General features: G+C 38.8%; 1 protein-coding gene across 1 annotated transcript; it reads left to right on the forward strand.

The window, feature by feature from the left end:
* Positions 1–2801: 2801 nt before the first annotated feature.
* Positions 2802–16438, forward strand: LOC112576288 (E3 ubiquitin-protein ligase TRIM33-like). Its single transcript, XM_025258637.1, has 6 exons — positions 2802–3147; positions 10871–11593; positions 12324–12470; positions 12824–12976; positions 13674–13853; positions 15082–16438. The coding sequence occupies exons 1-6, from the start codon at positions 2806–2808 to the stop codon at positions 15112–15114; spliced, it is 1578 nt and encodes a 525-aa protein (XP_025114422.1). The 5' UTR covers positions 2802–2805; the 3' UTR covers positions 15115–16438.
* Positions 16439–18157: the final 1719 nt, after the last annotated feature.

An 18157-nucleotide genomic window follows, 5' to 3' on the forward strand; every position in this document is an offset into this window, starting at 1 on the left:
GAAAAGGCTTATATGTTGTTAGGAACAGGGGGTTGTTGCCCCTGTCTGTTGTTAGGGATTATTGCCCTTACCAGTATGAAAGTGTGTTTGCTGCGTCGTAGTATCGCGTCAGAACCCGACGTCATTTTATGACGTAATTTTAGATGGACGTAGCGTGAAAATTATTTGGAAGAGAGCAGACGGCTGTGAGAAGTGAAGAGAGGCGGACTGAAAGTGTGGAGTGTCCGCTTTGGATCGTGTGTGTTGATCCTAGAGAATTTATTCGTGGTGTTCGCTTTGGATCTGGTGTGTCGATCCCAGAAAATATATTCTTAGTCGTCGACTAGGTGTCTGCCAAGTCAGCACTTACTATTATTAAGTATCGGAACGTGTATGTGGTTTCCTCTAAAAGTTTTGTCTGTGGATATCAGCCAAGTGTTGTCAAGACTGCACAACTTCTGGACCAGGGAAAGGGAGGAGTTTACCAGGACGTTTTATTTTTGGTTGCACAGACGTTCTCTTCAGGCAGTGCGGTGAGTAACTAAGACTTTAACGAAATATTCAAAACATGTCAACTTTTATTTACAGGCCGCGGCGTGGAAGACCTACAGACTTTATTTATATATATAGTTCATAGTATTGTGTGTGTGTGTGTGTTTAATGTTGATTGATATAAAAGTTTTGTTGCCCACGACAAATCTCTGTGATTTGTGAATGAAAGAACACGTAAGGAGACGTGTGCGTACAGTGAGTGCGAGTGGTGTGAAAGTGTGAATTAAACGCGTCCCTGACACAAAGGTGAAATACTCTTTCCAGAGAGTGAATTTTTTCTATTTGTTCCTCTATTTTCATTTTCACATTGCACTTTTTGAGGTACTGTAGTAACCTAAAAGCAAAGATTAAAATGTTTCATTGAGTGATAGATTAAACAAGTCATCGATTCACTTGTTTTACTCCTTGAAATATTTTTTTGTACAAAAGTGGTTCTTTCTACTCTGACATAATTTACTTAACAAAAGAAGTCTTCCTTCATATTTTAAATCAGCGAATAAGATATGTGTAGTGTTTCATGCTACTTAAAATCATTAATGGTGACATTTTGTGAATGGAAAGAAGACTGTCAAGGGATGGTGCTGTAGGATAAACACTTTTTTTTAAATTCGTGAATTATGCTCTTTGTCTTTGGAAAGGGTTAGTGTCGTCTGCTACAAGGAGACTACAGTCAGAGAGCTTCATAAGCCCCGACCTTCGTAGATCACGTGTTTCTAACATCTTCTATTCTTATTTGCCAGGCTACATCGCAACTTACCCACTATTATTCTCATTATGTGCAACAACATTACAGGTCGTGATAGATAATGTTTTCTGAACAAACCTCTAAATAAATAAATATAGGTCACTGTATTTGAAGACAGATATTTTGTATGCATTATTGTTAGGTTTAAACTGTGTAGAGCGATTTCCTTACAATTCACAAAAAAAAAACCCAAGCAACAAATAAGCAAAATCTAATTGTGTGCAAAATTATTTTAACGGGAATTTCCAAATTAGTTGCTGTTTTTATAAATGTCACGTGACGTGCACAGACACGACCGGTCGTCGTAGCGAGAAACACTGAGTGAAAAAGTTCTCACTCTTGAGACTCAAGTACTCAGGTAGACCGTCGTCAGGCAGATTAAAGCCTCTACAAATTAAGCAATTGTTTATCTAAAGGAGCAGGTGAGTAAACTACCTGCTTACACTACTAAATGTCAGAAAATTGAGAAACATATCAGTCAGTGTGTCACCTACCCGACATATCTTGGAGAGTAGACGGTGACTTATGTAGGGTAGCCAGTGAGTAGTGACATTTATTGCTCCAGATGTTGAGTTAAGTTCTCACTTTGCTTTAGCAGGTAGTGACTTTTACAGAATAATAATAACAAGTAATCGAGCCCAGGTGCGGGATCATAAGTGTAGTGTAAGTTATCTTCCATTGCAGTTCGGTAACTGGTCTTGTATCTAAACCTCTCTGCTGCCACTAATCATTGTGTTCCAATTACCTCATTAAAAATATAATAAAAGAATTCCTGTAATCAGCTGAAATTCTGATATTGTCTTTAATGTCAAGAGACAGTCGTTTTATTTATCGTTCTATTCGTGATTCATTTCTTTTTCTTCTTCTTCTTTTCTTTCTACATCCAGAACATTTATTATGCAAGGCGCATGACTAAGAGAAAAACAATCAGCAATCGAATTAAAAAACCAACAAAAACAAAACTGCAGCAACAATCAACGATGTCTACTAAGCTCACATTATTTTCTTCTTCCTTTCCTCTATTTCACATCTCATTAATCTTCATCTACGAAATTCAATATAGAGTTTATCCCGTCAAGTAAGAAAATAAAAAAGTTGTATCACGTTTCAGTTTCATATTATCAGTAACATAGACTTAATGGTGGCTCAGCCATACGAAAGACAACGTGCAGTGATCAACAATAAATCATCACTCTGCAGATTTAACTATCTTGTCATCTCCTGTCTCGAGAATGTGTCATTTTTCCGACGTTAAGCTGTGTAGGTGTCCTATCATTAAACAGTGAAATCGAGGTACGTCCTGTACTCTTGACGCCCAGCCGACAAATTTCCTTTTAAATAAAATATTTATCTTTCTTCGATTGTACGCCTTTTCTTGTTTTTTGTTCCACTCGAGAGTACCTCTTCAAAAACAGCGATGTGATTTTCCTAAATTTTTAACATTAAATTTTATTTTCCTGAGATAAACAGTAACCCAACACTACAAACTGTGTATTATGTTTAAATGTTTTATATCTTCATACTTCAAGATGGCTCAGCCACACGAACGAGAGTGTGCCGTGTGCACGAATGACTTCACCACACCAAAGATTCTACCCTGTGGTCATCTCCTGTGTCGAGAATGTGTCATTTCCTGGATGGATTCCAAACCTGATGCCGGGTGTCCGCTGTGTAGATGTCCTATAGTAGAGCAGTCAGATGGAAGTTCGTCCGACACTGTTGACGCCCTGCCGACAGACTTTGTGATGGAAGCGCTGGTGGAGAGCGCTCGTGTGCTGAGTAAAGATCACCTTTGTTGTGTGTGTGAGGACGTCAGGGCGGACTTCATCTGTATGCAGTGTCAGGACATGTTGTGTTCAGCGTGTACAAAGGTTCACAGAAAACTTTCTGCAACCCGCAGTCACGATGTGGAGAGTGTCAGCACTGTGACACCTGAACGTCTGGCTGCCAGCCGCCCGGCACTGTGTGCTGACCACGGCGACAAACAGGCGGAGTTCTTCTGCCGCGAGCACCGCCTCGCTGTCTGCTCAGCTTGTAAGGCTAACAAACACACAGTATGCAGAAAAACAAACTATCTCGACAATGAAAAAAAGTCAGTTCAACTTTCCCTTAACGACCTAACAAAGATTCTGGTAGAAGCGGAGCAGAAGCTAGAGCAGGCTATAGGTCAGGTGACGTCACGTCTACAGGAAGTTGAAGTCAGCGAAAAAGAAGACATGGCGCAGGTAGACAAGACATATGACAGTCTTCAAAAGTTGGTGGGAGATGTTTGTAACAAGTTGAAGGAAAACACTCGCAAGTCACATCTCCAAATGAGGAATTCATTACGTCACGTGAAGACTGGCCTTAGCAACCGTCTAGGGAAAGTGACGTCACACAAACACATTGTAACCCGAGTCACGGCAGTGTCAACAAGTCCTGCACTGATACACATGACACAGGCTCTGACAGACAGGGTCAACAGCCTTGACCTCAGCGCCGACTTACAAGGAGAGGTGTGGGTGAAGCCCTTGTCTAGTGTAGAGTGCTGTCAAGAAGTTGTGAGACGGGTAGAAGGTGATCTCCTGATGTTAAAGCAGCAAAAGACAGACTCAGAGGTAAAAGTTTTTCATTTTTGTTATCTATTATTTTGTTTTTGTTTTTGTAACATTAAAACAGGTTTCTTGTTTCCTATTCATCTTTGTCTTCTTAAGAAACCTTTCTTTTCCCTTCCTTGTATTAGCAGCTAGTGAGAAAGAGAAAATAAGAGAAGGCTCTTATTAAATTGTTTCAGAGGACGCAAAGTATCTACACAGCAGCACTAAATAATTGTCTATTACCTGTTCCTACAGCGGTCTAAGCAAACAGAGGAAATGTGACTGTTATATATCAAGATCCTGTTGTGACTGTTGTTTACAACTAAAAAAAAATGTCAGGACTAATATTGTAACTAGTAAAACCTCTGATCACAATGGTGCATATCCCATTTCCTTATAAAAACTTTAAAACAAAAAGATAAAACACACACACACAGAGTCTCTTGTATTTTTGTTAAATTTATTTCAGAATGCATGTTTTATTCAGTCATTAAGTTTAGAAATTTGTAGTAAAGTCATCTACTAACCTTAAAATGTATTTCCTATGATAACACCGCCAGTAAATTCTTCAAATGAATGGAAAGGTTTATGTGTGGTATGTTGTGATTTAATGAATGGGAAGTGGACTCTTGCGGACAAACTGTTTCCTAACAGTATGATTGCAAATCTCAACAGAAAAGAACTTATCAAATACAACTCATACCACTGATATTAAAACATTTCAGTTATTAAATACAGAATAATAATAATTGATAAGTTTATTTACTTATTTACTATTATTTATGATTTGCAATAAAACTTAATAGATGTTTACTATAGATCTGTTAATAATTTTTATGTACAAAAGAATATTATTTACAGTTGGTTGCACAGCCACCAGTCCTTGTGTTCCACGACAACTGCGGAATAAACATTCGTCTGACGAACGGTAACAGGACCGCGGAGAAGATAAAACTGAGTACCATCCTTGACGGGGTGGTTGTGTCACGTGACCCTATGTTAGCGAACGTCTTGTATGAAGTAAGATATTTGTCTAAAACTATGATGATGGCAACGATGATAATAATAATGACGATTAGTACTGCTTTAGTAAATCGGGCTTCAGAATAAAAATTAGTCTTATTCACGTTTCTTTCTTTTACAGGGTACAGACATAAACAAAAATCATTCTGATTTAGTTTGTTTCCTTTTTTTCAAGATCGTTGATACCATTTGGATGAAAGCTTACTGAGGACGGATTGAGTAGTCTCAATACATACTTTCTCTGGTCACGCTTGTAGCTTTACTGAATGATTGACATTCTCTAGTGCACGTAGTCATTGTAATAAGCTGTCACAGCTTGACATGTCATGACACTGGTATGTTGACGCAGGTCAGAGTGGACACAGTAACAGGTAGATACAACGCGCTATTTCTGGGTTTGACAAGAATTTCTCCTGCATGCTTCACTGTGACACAGTGGCCTATAGTCGTGGATGACTCCGTTATCATCGGGCCCAGTTTGGTCAGCTACCAGCAGAAATTTGTGAGTCTTCATGTCTCTGAAAGCAGATGGCTTGTAGTTTTGTCTCCGTTGAAGAGATAAAGCTAGTGACATTCACTTATTTTCACTCTTTTATTACACAAAGAATGATTGAAGGTTTAGTGGGATTTTCTTTACCTTTCTAATGAGCCGGTAAAACTTAGCGACAACAATTAATTCCCAAATTTAAATTAAAATCTTTGCCTACTGTAAATGAAAAAAACTACATACATCCAGATATATAGAATGAGGCCAATAACAGAGACCTTAGACTAATGTGTATATGTTGACTTAGGTGAGACATGATAAGTTATTTACGCGGTTTGATTTGTTTGACAGTAAATTTTATAAAAATTGTGGATAAAAGAATGCAAGTGTGGTAATAGCCTAGATTTGTAGACATGCTATCTGAAGCCGAGAAATACCCCGTTTAGAGTAAGTACACTAAGGATTTTACTGACCTAAATGAATCAGGCCTTAGTCGTAAATCAAACATTTTTTATACATAATAAAATGAAATCATCCAGCTCATACCTAACATTTGTTGAAAGGTTTAAGCATTTATTATTGTACACAGTTACCAAAAAAATATTTGTGGAAATGTGCGTGCTAAAGTAAAGACAGGGGTCGAAGCGGGGTGGTATCTCCACGCCAAATATTTATCTAGAAGGTAAAAGTATCAGGTATTTTAATGTAGGTGCCGACATCGCTCGAGAAGGTCTCAAGAAACTTCAAGTCGGGAGTCGAGTCGGGGTACTGGTGACATCGTCAACGACCTTCAATCTACGTCAACGGACAGGACCAGGGCATTGTAAGCAATGAATGTTACACAACCCTGGTTTGCTGTCTTTGCTATTGGCAGCTCATATAGCTAGTAAGGTAAGAGATACTGTTTATGACAAACACCAAGTATTTAGGGTTAGACTGGTTAGCAACACACGAAGAAACCTGTCGTTCAATGGACCCTCAACGTAATGGTCTGGGAAGCGAAGTTACTCTTCTTTCCTACCGGAAATCTCAGAAATTCTCTGCAATAAATGAGCCTCGCTGACAGCTGGAGTAGTTGCACTGCTGAAAATGGGAGGTGGTAGAACCTTTGTAATATTTCGGTACGGTTCTTCTGTCGACTGAAACGTAGATAGCAGAATAATTCGTCTTCTTTCTTCAAGCGTGTCAGGGCATGTCGTTCCTCCGTTCTTCCTTCCTTGGCTGGGAAGGAATTACATTTTTCCCGACTTTTTTCTTTACAACCTTCACACACGTCTTTTAGGGAATGACTCAATTGAGTTTACAGTGAATACCAGCCTCCCTACTAAACAATGCTTATTTCCCTTGTCTTGCAGTCACGACAACACACTAGACCAGTGGTTCTCAAAGTGTAGTCCGCGGACCACTAGTGGTCCATGGGCATAGGTCAGGTGGTCCGCTGCTGACAGTCGTCATATGGCAGCAAAGTGATATTTAAAGTGATTCATTATTCAAAGAACGTGGTAGGTAGTTTTATGTCAACTTAATTATTACTTTACTACTATCACAGAAGAATAATTTAGTTTTGAATTGTAATGAAACGAATGCGGCAATTTAAATGTCAAATTCATAGTACAGAGTGATTTTTAGGCCTTTGTGGTCCGCCATATTTTTTACTTAAGTACAATGGTCCGCGGTCCGAAATACTTTGGGAACCACTGCCCTACATAATCGTAACCAGTCAGGGATGATTACTCTGGTTCCTAACATAAATGTACTTTATATGGCACAGAGGAGTTTAAGATCACCTGGGAGACTTTAACGGTGATAACGTCAAGGTGTCCAAAAAAATTGCATTTAATGAGTAATAAAGAGAAAACATTTGTCTTACCTATTTCCTGAAGTTGGCGTACAGAGGCTTATTAGCAATGTTAACACTTGTACAAATGATTGTTTGTTCTATAAGTAAAGCATTAGGTTCTGTACCTCCATATTGGACATATTGTCTTTTTTACAGGTGAAGCCCTTTACATCTAGAATGACATAGAATATCAGAAGAACAAAAGAGGCTGAGACAGCCAAACTCACGATGGCATCAACCTGACGTTGATATTACCAATAAGAAGCTCGAGTGAATTTGCTTAGCAAGTATGTTAAAAAAACTCGTTATAAATAAAATCTAATGATATTAAAATTTCTATATCGAGTATACTTGTTGTATTTTCTTCTTACGCTTGTATTCTTTAAGTACAGGACATACGGACAGCATGTACAGACATATGGCCTAACCTTAAAAATGTTTTATAAAAGTTGAAATTTTTGAATTACTCTTTCTGGATTTTTCATCAACTGCTATACAGAAGCGGATAAGTTAATACATACTTATATGACAACCAAAACTCAGATGTACAAATAACGATACACAGACAATGACATGATCTGTCTAATGTGTCTTTTCCGCTTGTATTTTCAATTACGTATAAGCTATTGTCTCACATAGAGAGATAAACAATGAACATTTTTTAATTTTCTTATAATTTACACAATTAAACTTTTTTTAATTCTTTGCTTTCCTTTAATGGTAAACAGAAATTTAAATATATATATATAAAGGAACTAAAAGGTAATCGATACATAAGTTTTACTCTTTGATACATTTTTGTACAGAGTGGTTGTGACAATTATTTATGAACACAATAACTCTGACTTCATATTTTAAATATGTGAATAAGATTTGTGTAGTGTTCCACGCTACTCCAAAACATTAATTTATTAACTTTATGTGCTGTAGTGGTGACATCTTGTGAATGGACAGAAGGGACGGTGCTGTATGATAAACACATCTTTTTGATTTCTTAATTATACTCTTTGTTGTTAACCATTCAAAAAAATGTGTGTAACACGTTCAAAAGAAAAGAAAACAATATTACCGACACACCACTTACTTTTGGCTGAAAACAACTCAGACAGAAGATTTTTACTTCTGAATTTAAAGCTGTTTCTGTTTGTAGATTTATAACCATGTACATTAGCCTGTCTATGCATTTGCATGAAGCTATAATTAAGTATTCAGATAACAATAAGAATTAAAATTACTAAGGTGACTTGTAAGCTGAATGATCGTCCAGCTCACGGTTTCCTACCTACAACCACAAGTTCACGTGACTGCCTGTTCCTTTCACTACACGTTTAAAGTCGTAAACTGAATTGCTGCGTGCACAGAAAGACTTCACAAATAATCTTGCAGCAAATATGTATGTTTGTGTATATGTAAGAATATATGTATGGCTGCTTGTTTTTGTGTGTGTGTGTGTTAGTGTGTCGGTGTGTGACAGTGAAGCATACAAGAGAAGCGGGGTGTGAGACCCGCGTTCAAATAAGCAAAATCTTACAAAGACCTAACTTATGTAAAACAATGAGGATGTAGTGACAACAATACTCACACAGTGTCGTCTGTCTTCTGCTGGAGGGAGACCTCAGTCAGTGGGACTGTGTGGCTCCCTGCTTCACAGTCAGGGAGCTTTATAAACCCACAGCTTCGTAGTTCCTTCAAATAACATGGTCCCCCACGTTTTACTAGAAACTTTACCATGTAGCCAGGAAATAAAAATAGAAGGTACTAGAATTTTTATTTCACGGCTACAAAGTAACTTACCTACAATTATTCTCATTATGTGCAACAAAATTACAGGTCACGATAGATAATGCTTTTGAATAAACTTCGACATGAATAAATGTCGGTAACTGAACTTGAAGAAAGTTATTTGTAATATATTATTGTTAAGTTTAAGCTGTCTAGAGCCACTTCCTCACACGGCACAAAAAAGAAAAAAATTGATTGTATAGTAATTTATTTTACGGGAATTTCCAAATTAGTTTGTTTTTATTATATAACTGTCACGTGACGTGCACAGACACGACCTGTCGTCGTGGCGAGAAAACACTCTGAGTGAAAAAGTTCTCGCTCTTTAGCCTCAAGTACTCAGGTAAACTGTCAAGTGAGGCAGAAAGAAAACTCTCCACACCTAGCAATTGCTTATCTAAAGGAGCAGGTGAGTACACTAACTACTTACACTACTTAATGTCGACACATTGAGTAAGTTCCTGGTGTGTGTGTGACCTACCCGCCATGTATTGTGAGTAGAGGGTGAGTCAAGTAGGTCAGCCGTTGTGTAGTGACATTTATTGCTTCGTGTGTTCAGTTATGTTCACAGCTTGGTTTAGAAGCTTGTGACTTTTACAGAATAATAATACAAGTTTTAGAGTTCAGGTGCAGGATCATAAGTTCTTCACGTTATTTTCTATTTCAGTTTGTAACTGGTCTTGTATCTAAACCTCGCTGTTACCGCTAATAATTCTGTTCTAATTAACTCATCAAATATATATAAAAAAGAATTCCTGTAATCAGCTAAAATTCTGCTATTGCATTTAATGTCAAGAGACAGTCGTTTTATTTCTTCTTCTATTTCATGCTTCATTTCTTCTTCTTTTCTTTTCGTTCTGTATACAAAACATTTACCCTGCAAGGTGCATGACTAAGAGAAAAACAATCAGCAATACGAAAAAATTGGAGCAACACTCACCAATGTCTACTAAACTCACATTGTTTCATTGTTCCTTTCCTCAATTTTAAACCTCATTAATGTTCATCTACGAAATTTGTATTTTAAATGTAGAGCTTATCCCGTCGAGTTAGAAAAGAAAAAAATAGTTACTTTTCTGTTTTGTAGCATCAGTAACATAGACTCAAAGATGGCTCAGCCATACGAAAGACAACCTCCACTGACCAACAATAAATCATTGCTCTTAAGATTTAACACTCTTGTTATCTCCTGTGTCGACAATGTGTCATTTCTCGGACGGTTTCATAATGTAAAGCTGCTCTCCGCCGTGTAGGTGTTCTTTCACAAAGCAGTTAGATCAAGGTTCGTCCTACACTCTTGACAACCTGCCGATAAAATTTCTTTTTAATAAAATCTTTATCTTTCTTCGATTGCACTCCTCTTTTTCTTGTTTCTGTTCCACTCCAGAGTACCTCTCCAAAAACACAGCAATAGAATATATGTACCTAAATGTCTTAAAAAAGGTCTAAATGTCTGAAAAGTTTATCCTACAGAGGTAACCACTATCCTAACACTATAAAATGTGCATTATGTTTGAATGTTTTGTATCTTCAGACTATTCAAGATGGCTGAGCCACACGAAAGAGAGTGTGCCGTGTGCACGAATGACTTCACCAAACCAAAGATTCTACCCTGTGGTCATCTATTGTGTCGACAATGTGTCATTTCCTGGATGGATTCCAAACCTGATGCCGGGTGTCCGCTGTGTAGATGTCCTATAGTAGAGCAGTCAGATGGAAGTTCGTCCGCCACTGTTGACGCCCTGCCGACAGACTTTGTGATGGAAGCGCTGGTGGAGAGCGCTCGTGTGCTGAGTAAAGATCACCTTTGTTGTGTGTGTGAGGACGTCAGGGCGGACTTCATCTGTATGCAGTGTCAGGACATGTTGTGTACAGCGTGTGCCAATGTTCATAAAAAGCAATCTGCGACCCGCAGTCACGATGTGGAGAGTATCAGCACTGTGACACCTGAACGTCTGGCTGCCAGCCGCCCTGCACTGTGTGCTGACCACGGCGACAAACACGCGGAGTTCTTCTGCCGCGAGCACCGCCTCGCTGTCTGCTCAGCCTGTAAGGCTAACAAACACAAAGTATGCCTGGAAACAAACTATCTTAACGATGAAATAAAGTCAGTTCAAAACTCACTTACCGACCTAACAAAAAATCTGGTAGAAGCGGAGCAGAAGCTAGAGCAGGCTATAGGTCAGGTGACGTCACATCTACAGGAAGTGGATGTCAGCGAACAAGAAGACATGGAGCAGGTCGACAAGGTGTGTAACCGTCTTCACAAGTTGGTGGAAGATTTTTGTAACAAGTTGAAGGACAAGTGTCGCAAGCAACATCTCAAAATCAGGAAGTCGCTATGTGACGTCAAGACTGGCCTTAGCAACCGTCTAGGGAAGGTGACGTCACACAAACACATTGTGACGCGAGCGGTGGCCGTGTCACCACGTCCTGCACTGATACACATGACACAGGCTCTGACAGACAGGGTCAACAGCCTTGACCTGAGCACTGACCTGCAAGGAGACGTGTGGGAGAAGCCCTTGTCAAGTGTAGAGTGCTGTCAAGAAGTTGTGAGACGGATACAAGAAGAGCTCCTGATGTTGAAGCAGATGACAGAGTCAGAGGTAAAATATTATCCTTTTTAATCCTTTATAAATTTTTAGGGGGTTTTGTAACATTTAAACAATATTTTTCTTTGCTAGTCATTTTCCATTTCTTAAGAAACCTTTTTTCCCTCCCTTGTATCAGCAACTAGTGACAAAACGAAAATGGAGTTATATGTAGTGTGTGTATATGTGTGATTCAAAACAGACAGAGAGAAATCACGTTTGCCAGATATCTGTGTTATCTGTGCCCGATGAATTCTTACCACAGTCTGTTGTAGTTTCGTTAAATTTATTTCAGAATACATGTTTTATTTAGTCATCACACTGTAAATCTCGTCAAACGAATGTAAAGGTTAATGTGTGATATGTTTTTATTTAATGTATGGGAAGTGGACAGACACAAGACTTCCTAAAAGTATGATTGTAGATTCTCACCAGAGAAAATAAATTATCAAATACAACTCATAACACTAATACCAGAATCAGGGCTTCTGCTAAGGCTAAATTCTTTCGTGGTCCCAGGACCCCTTCTGCAGATTTTTAAGGGGTCCTGTTCTCGCCCAAATTTGAAGGGACCCCCATTGACGATAATTGAAGGGGTCCTCTGAACTTTTTAATGCGTACTGTACGCACTTTTTTGCGTAAGCAGAAGCCCTGCAGAACATTTTTAGCTAATAAACACAGTATGCTATAGATCTGTTAATAATTTTCATGGACAAGAGAATATTATTTACATTTGGACGCACAGCCACCAGTCTTTGTGTTCCACGGAAACTGCGGAAAAAACATTTGTCTGACGAACGGTAACAGGACCGCGGAGAAGATAAAGCTGAATATCTCCGGTAACGGGGTGGTCGTGTCACGTGACCCTATGTTAGCGAACGTCTTGTATGAAGTAAGATATTTGACTAAAACTATGATGATGAAAACAATTATCATTATAATGATGATTAGTACTGTTATTAATAAATCGGGCTTCAAAATAAAAATTACTTTTATTTACTTTCCTTTGTTTTACAGGGTACAGACGCAAACAAAAAATCATTTTGAATTATTTTGTTTCCATTTTCTAAAGATCCTTAATGCAAATTGATGACAGCTTACTGAGGACGGATTAAGTAGTCTCAATACATTCTTTCTCTTTTCACGCTTGTGACTTTACTGAGAGATTGACATCCTTTAGTGCAAATAGTCATCCTAGTGAACTGTAACAGTTTGACATGTCATGACACTGGGATGTTGACGCAGGTCAGAGTGGACTCAGTAACAGGTGGGAACAACGAGCTATTATTGGGTGTGACAAGAATTTCTCCTGCAGGCCTTACTGTCACAAAGTGGTCTGAAGACCTGAAAGACTCCGTTATCATCGCGCCCGATTGGGTCTTCCACCATCGACAACGTGTAAGTCTTCATGTCTGAGTGAGGATGACTTGTGGTTTGCTCTTCGTGTAAGAGATGAAGCTAAGTGACATTCACTTATTATCACTTTTATATTACACAAAGCACGATTGAAGGCTTAGCTTAAGTTTTCTTTTAATTTCTATTAAGCAGGTAAAACATCGGCAAAAAAATGTATTCCCAAATTTAAATTAAAATCTTTTCCTACTGTAAATAAAAACTTACAGATATCTAAATATGTAGAATGAGGCCAATAAGAGAGACCTTAGACGGATGAGTATATGTTGACTTAGGTGAGAGTAGGATAAGTTATTTAGGGGTTTGATATTTTATGGACAGTAAACTTTATTAAATTGTGGAAAAACAATGGAAGTGTGTTCTAAGACTTGATTTTGTAAAAAATGTTTCCCCGAAGCCGAGCGAATACCCGTTTGGAGAAATTGAACTAAAGCTTTTACTGACCTGACATAAATCAGACCCTAGTGCTTAAACAAAATCTTTTTTTGTACATCAAGTAAATGAAATCACCCTGCTCATACCTAACATTCAGAAATACCAAGCATTTTCTCTCGTACTCAGTTACAAAAAAATAATTGTCGAAAAGTGCGTGTTTGAGTTAAAGACGGAGGTCAAGGTGGGGGGCTCACTCCACGCCCAATATTTTATTAATAAGATAAAAGTATCAGGTATTTATATGTAGGTGCCGATACCGTTCGCAAAAGAACTCGAGAGACTTAAAGTCGGGAGTCGAGTCGGGGTACTGGTGACCTCATCCAACGACCTTCACCTCTACATCAACGGACGGGACCAGGGCGTTGTAGCAAAAAATGTTAGACAACCCTGGTTTGCTGTCTTTAATATTGGCAGTTCAGTTAGTAAGGTAAGAGATAAGGTTATCACAAACACCACAGTTAGTCATACAGGCAGACACTGACACTGACAGAAGAAAACAAACATAGATCAGTGGGTGTCTCAGTGCCCAGTGGAATTTATTTTTACTTGATTAGCTTCATTTGTTGTTGTAATAGTTATTTTCTTTTAAATTCTTTTTTCTTTTTTCTAAGCATGATCGTTAATGTATTTATGTTTACATCCAAACACTGTATCCTAAAGTTTAATTTTAATAAAGAACGTCATGCAGGGTTGAAAAAACAAAAAATAAATACATAAACACATGAATCACTCTATATCTATTTATATATTCCACACTATCGCACAGTTTTCTTAATTAACTAGGACCTCTTGGGTCGCAGTCTCTAAAGATTTTTTTTCAAAACCAAGAAATTCCAATGTCCGATGATGGAAATGGTTCCAGTAATTGGCTTTCACAAACTATAAACTACTTTCACTCAAGATGTCCGCCACGCGGCCTTTCGAAAAGCAAAGGTAGCATCTGTGGGTCACTAGGTTGTTAGACTAATCACAACACAGGAAGAAAATTATCCGTCAGTGGATCCTCTCCTTAGTCTGGAAGTAGCGACGGTTATCCCCGCCTCCGAGTAAAATCTCAATATTCTTTGAAACAAATGAGCCTCGGTTGGCAGCTCCAGTAGTTCCACCTGTTACAACTATGAGGGAGGTAGAACCTTTGTAATATTTGTAATATTTGTAATATGTTAGTGCGGTTCTTCTGTCAACTTTGGGACTTGTCCGGGCATGTCGTTCCTTTATTTTCCCCCATTGGCTGAGCAACAAACTACATTCTTCCCGACTCTTTCCTTCACAAACTTCACACACTCTTTCTGCCACACAGGCCTATTAGGGAATGCCTCAAATGAGTTTACAGTGAATACTAGTCTCCATACTAAACAATGGTTAGTTACCCGCAGTCTCAACAACACACTACACAATCGTAACCAGTCGAGTTCCTAACACAAACACACTTTATATCACACAGAGGAGTTTGGGATTGCCTGGGGAGACTATAACGGTCTCTTGAGAGGTGATGACATGAAGGTGTCTAGAAAACTGCAGTTAATGAGCAATAAAGAGAAAGAGAAGACACTTGTCTTACCTATTGCATGGAGTTGGGGTACAAACTTTTTTTATTTATTAAAGTTTACATTTGTACAATGTTTGTACCTGCTGCTCTGTTGTCTGTTTTACAGGTGACAGCCCTTCCTACATCTGGCAGAACATAAAGAATATCAGAGAACAAGAAGGCTGAGACAATAAAACAAGAATATTTTTGTGATCGAGGATGACAGTAACCTGGGCGTTGACATTACCAATGAGAGTTCCAGTGAATTTGTTTTGTTAACCTGATTGGTATCCAAAACAAGACGAGTACACATTGTATCTGTGTAGGATTTTTTCCAGTTGAAAGACATTAGCAAATAAAAAAAGAGCTGGATGAGCTGCCTTCTCCCCACCCACACACACACATAAAGAAAAGAGAGAAAACAACTTCTTAGCATGAAGAGAAGTTGGATCATATATTATTTAAGCAAATATAATATATTGTGCAAACACTACGACAGTATATACATAAGTGCTGCTGTCAATTAGTTACTTGTTAAATACCTGGAATATACCTTTGGTTTTTTGGTTTGTTCAATAATTTTAAAAAGGCTGTTCATAAATTTTCTCTGTTTCATCGCTCGCATCACTGTAATTCTGCATCATTTGACAATGAAGTGGATATTGAGATTGCTGTACGTTCAGACCTGTACGAACATCGAGAATCTGAAGATTAGACTGTGTCAGTGTCACAAACCTGCTGCGATGTATTTTTTTAAATGTTTTCTTTTAAATTAGTAATTGTCTGGGTGAGGTGGTAAAGACAGCTATCACTGGGGCTGTTAGTGTCAACAGTCTGAGGCGTGCCGCGCTATACAGGGATGGCCGGCTGATCTGTGTTTAATTAAGTTTGTGTTGATAGGTTGTTTGTTGGAAGAACAATGGAAAGAGTGTAGTATTGTTTGGGATTTGTGTGGTGTGACTGGGTTTTTTCCTTTACGGGAGCGGGGAGAAGTACAGTGTCCTTTGTCAGTGCGTCCAGAGCGGACGGTTTTTCTATTGTCAACAAGTCTTGAACGACTTGTGGTGTAGTCCTGACTGGACTGAACGAATCCCGACAAGATTTGTATCTTTAAATCCTTATTAACATTGAACCTGTTGAGGTTTTCTTTTGGATTTTTTCTTTTGGATTTCTATTTTGTTTTGTGTTTTTCTCTTCTGTTTGTGCCTATTCTTCGTATCCACCTGGGGTTCACCGACCTACACTGAGTTGGATATAACTTCAAGAAGTGAAAACTTTGTGTACTTTTCACGTGGATATATTGTGTATGTTAGAAGTGAAAACATTGAGCTGTTTCAAGTGAGACTTTGTGAGGAACTGTACTGTCGGCAAGAAGATTGAATATTTTTGAGACATTGGAAGCAACGTGTGTTCGAACTGTCTGTTGGAAAATTTGGACTGGTTTTGTTTCTGTATTTTAAATTATATTATTTTTAAAATTTTAATTGCTGTCTGTGTTTTAATTTATTTATGTTCCTCGTCTGAAAGGCACTGTAGAGTGCAGGCGACAGTCAGTTTTTTGAAGGCTGTTACTACAATTTTGTAATACATGTGACTTAACAATCGTAAATGGCAGCTGCGCTGGAGATTAAAAGGGCCGATATACTTACATAAACACTATGGGCAGTAGCACAATTCATTATTTCCTTTGCTCTAGAGAAATGAGGCATGGCCAGTATAGTCTAGAGATAGCGGAGCGATTCGAATCGAAGCATCTGCCCCTTTCAGTTGACCTCAAATCGGGACATAGTGATATCAGAGACAGAACCAGTAACTATAGAGTAAATTATCTTGGATAACAATAAATGCCAGTCTGTCATGTCCAACATAAAAAACGAAAAAGCAGGCAAGAAATTAAGTGATGCTTTCAACATGCTAGACGTCTCTGTAGAACAGTCAATAGAACTTTTTAACTCTGGCCTTCTAAACGCGGACCAATGTATGATGCGGAAAATGTGGACAGGGTGCAGAAAGAGTAGGTGGTTTGATTTAGTGTATACAAGCCAAACGTTAAACGAGAAGGTGTCACAGGAAATTTCGACGCACGGCTAAAACTATCAACAGACAAAAATATGTAGAAACGAGTCGTAGGTATCGAAACCTAATGCAAAGCAAACAAAAGCAGTTTAAAAAGGATCTGTTGGAAAAGCTGTCCACTGACACAGAAAATTCACAAGCATTTTGGAAAGAAGCTAAAGCAATCTGCAGACAATCTAACCCTGTACTATAGACAAGAGAACATGGTATGAACACTTTAAAAATGTTTTTCAAGGTGACATAGTAGATTTTAGTCATCTCATGTGTCGAGAATGTGTTATTTATTTTTTGACTATAGACTTTCATGCTGAATGTCTTCTGTGTAGATGTGCTATCTATCTATCTATTCCTTTTCGTGCATTAGGTTGCACATAAGCCATCAACCAGAGTCCGCCCTCGATTTCGATCGGCTGAAACCCGCTCTAGGTGACCCCATGTCCAGCCCTTTCCTTTCATCTCCCTTTCCACTGTTCTTCTCCAAGTTTCCTTTGGGCGGCCTCGTTTTCTTCGGCCGTCTGGAGTCCATCGTAGGGCGACTGTGGAGAGGTCTGCTGTCTGCTGGCTGAGCATATGTCCAATCCATCGCCAATGCCTTCGTTGAACCTGCGTGGTGATGGACTCGGTTTCAGCTCTTCGGTGGAGTTTTTCGTTGGTGATGGTGTTTGGCCAAAAGATGTTAAGTAGGCGCCTGAGGCATCTGTTTTGGAAGATGTCAAGCTTGTTACTGATGGCTTTGGTTTGACAGACTTTCTCTCGTCTATCGTCTTCCATGTCTCTTCTCTGATCCACTGTTTTTTCTTCTTCCGTTAGAAGCCCAGTGTTTTCTGTCCTGTTTCCTGTAAGACTCGATTGAAGTCGTCTAAGGTCATCTCTTGTTGGCCTCCTAGAGCCTGGGATCTGTTCTTTACTTCCATAACAAAGGCTCGTTTGGTGGCTGGATCTTTCAGTTTGCCGGAGTCCACTCTCTGCTCACCTGCCTGTTTTTCTCGCGATCGAAGTAGCTTCAGAGAAACTGTGGCTATCACAAGTGTGTGGTCACTGGCAATGTCTGCTCCTCTGTAGGCTCTAACATCTTGAAGTGAGCTCCTCCATCTTCGGTTGATGATGACATAGTCTATCTGGTTCTT

This window comes from Pomacea canaliculata, linkage group LG11, assembly GCF_003073045.1.
Source record: "Pomacea canaliculata isolate SZHN2017 linkage group LG11, ASM307304v1, whole genome shotgun sequence".
In the NCBI taxonomy this organism is placed as follows: domain Eukaryota; kingdom Metazoa; phylum Mollusca; class Gastropoda; order Architaenioglossa; family Ampullariidae; genus Pomacea; species Pomacea canaliculata.

Bases quoted from the DNA above. Each gene is read 5' to 3' on its own strand.
- LOC112576288 (XM_025258637.1), top strand. From the start codon at position 2,806: ATGGCTCAGCCACACGAACGAGAGTGTGCCGTGTGCACGAATGACTTC. The intron at 11,594-12,323 runs GTAAAATATTAT...TTGGACGCACAG, and splicing joins AGCAGATGACAGAGTCAGAG to CCACCAGTCTTTGTGTTCCA. The intron at 13,854-15,081 runs GTAAGAGATAAG...TCTGTTTTACAG, and splicing joins TTGGCAGTTCAGTTAGTAAG to GTGACAGCCCTTCCTACATC.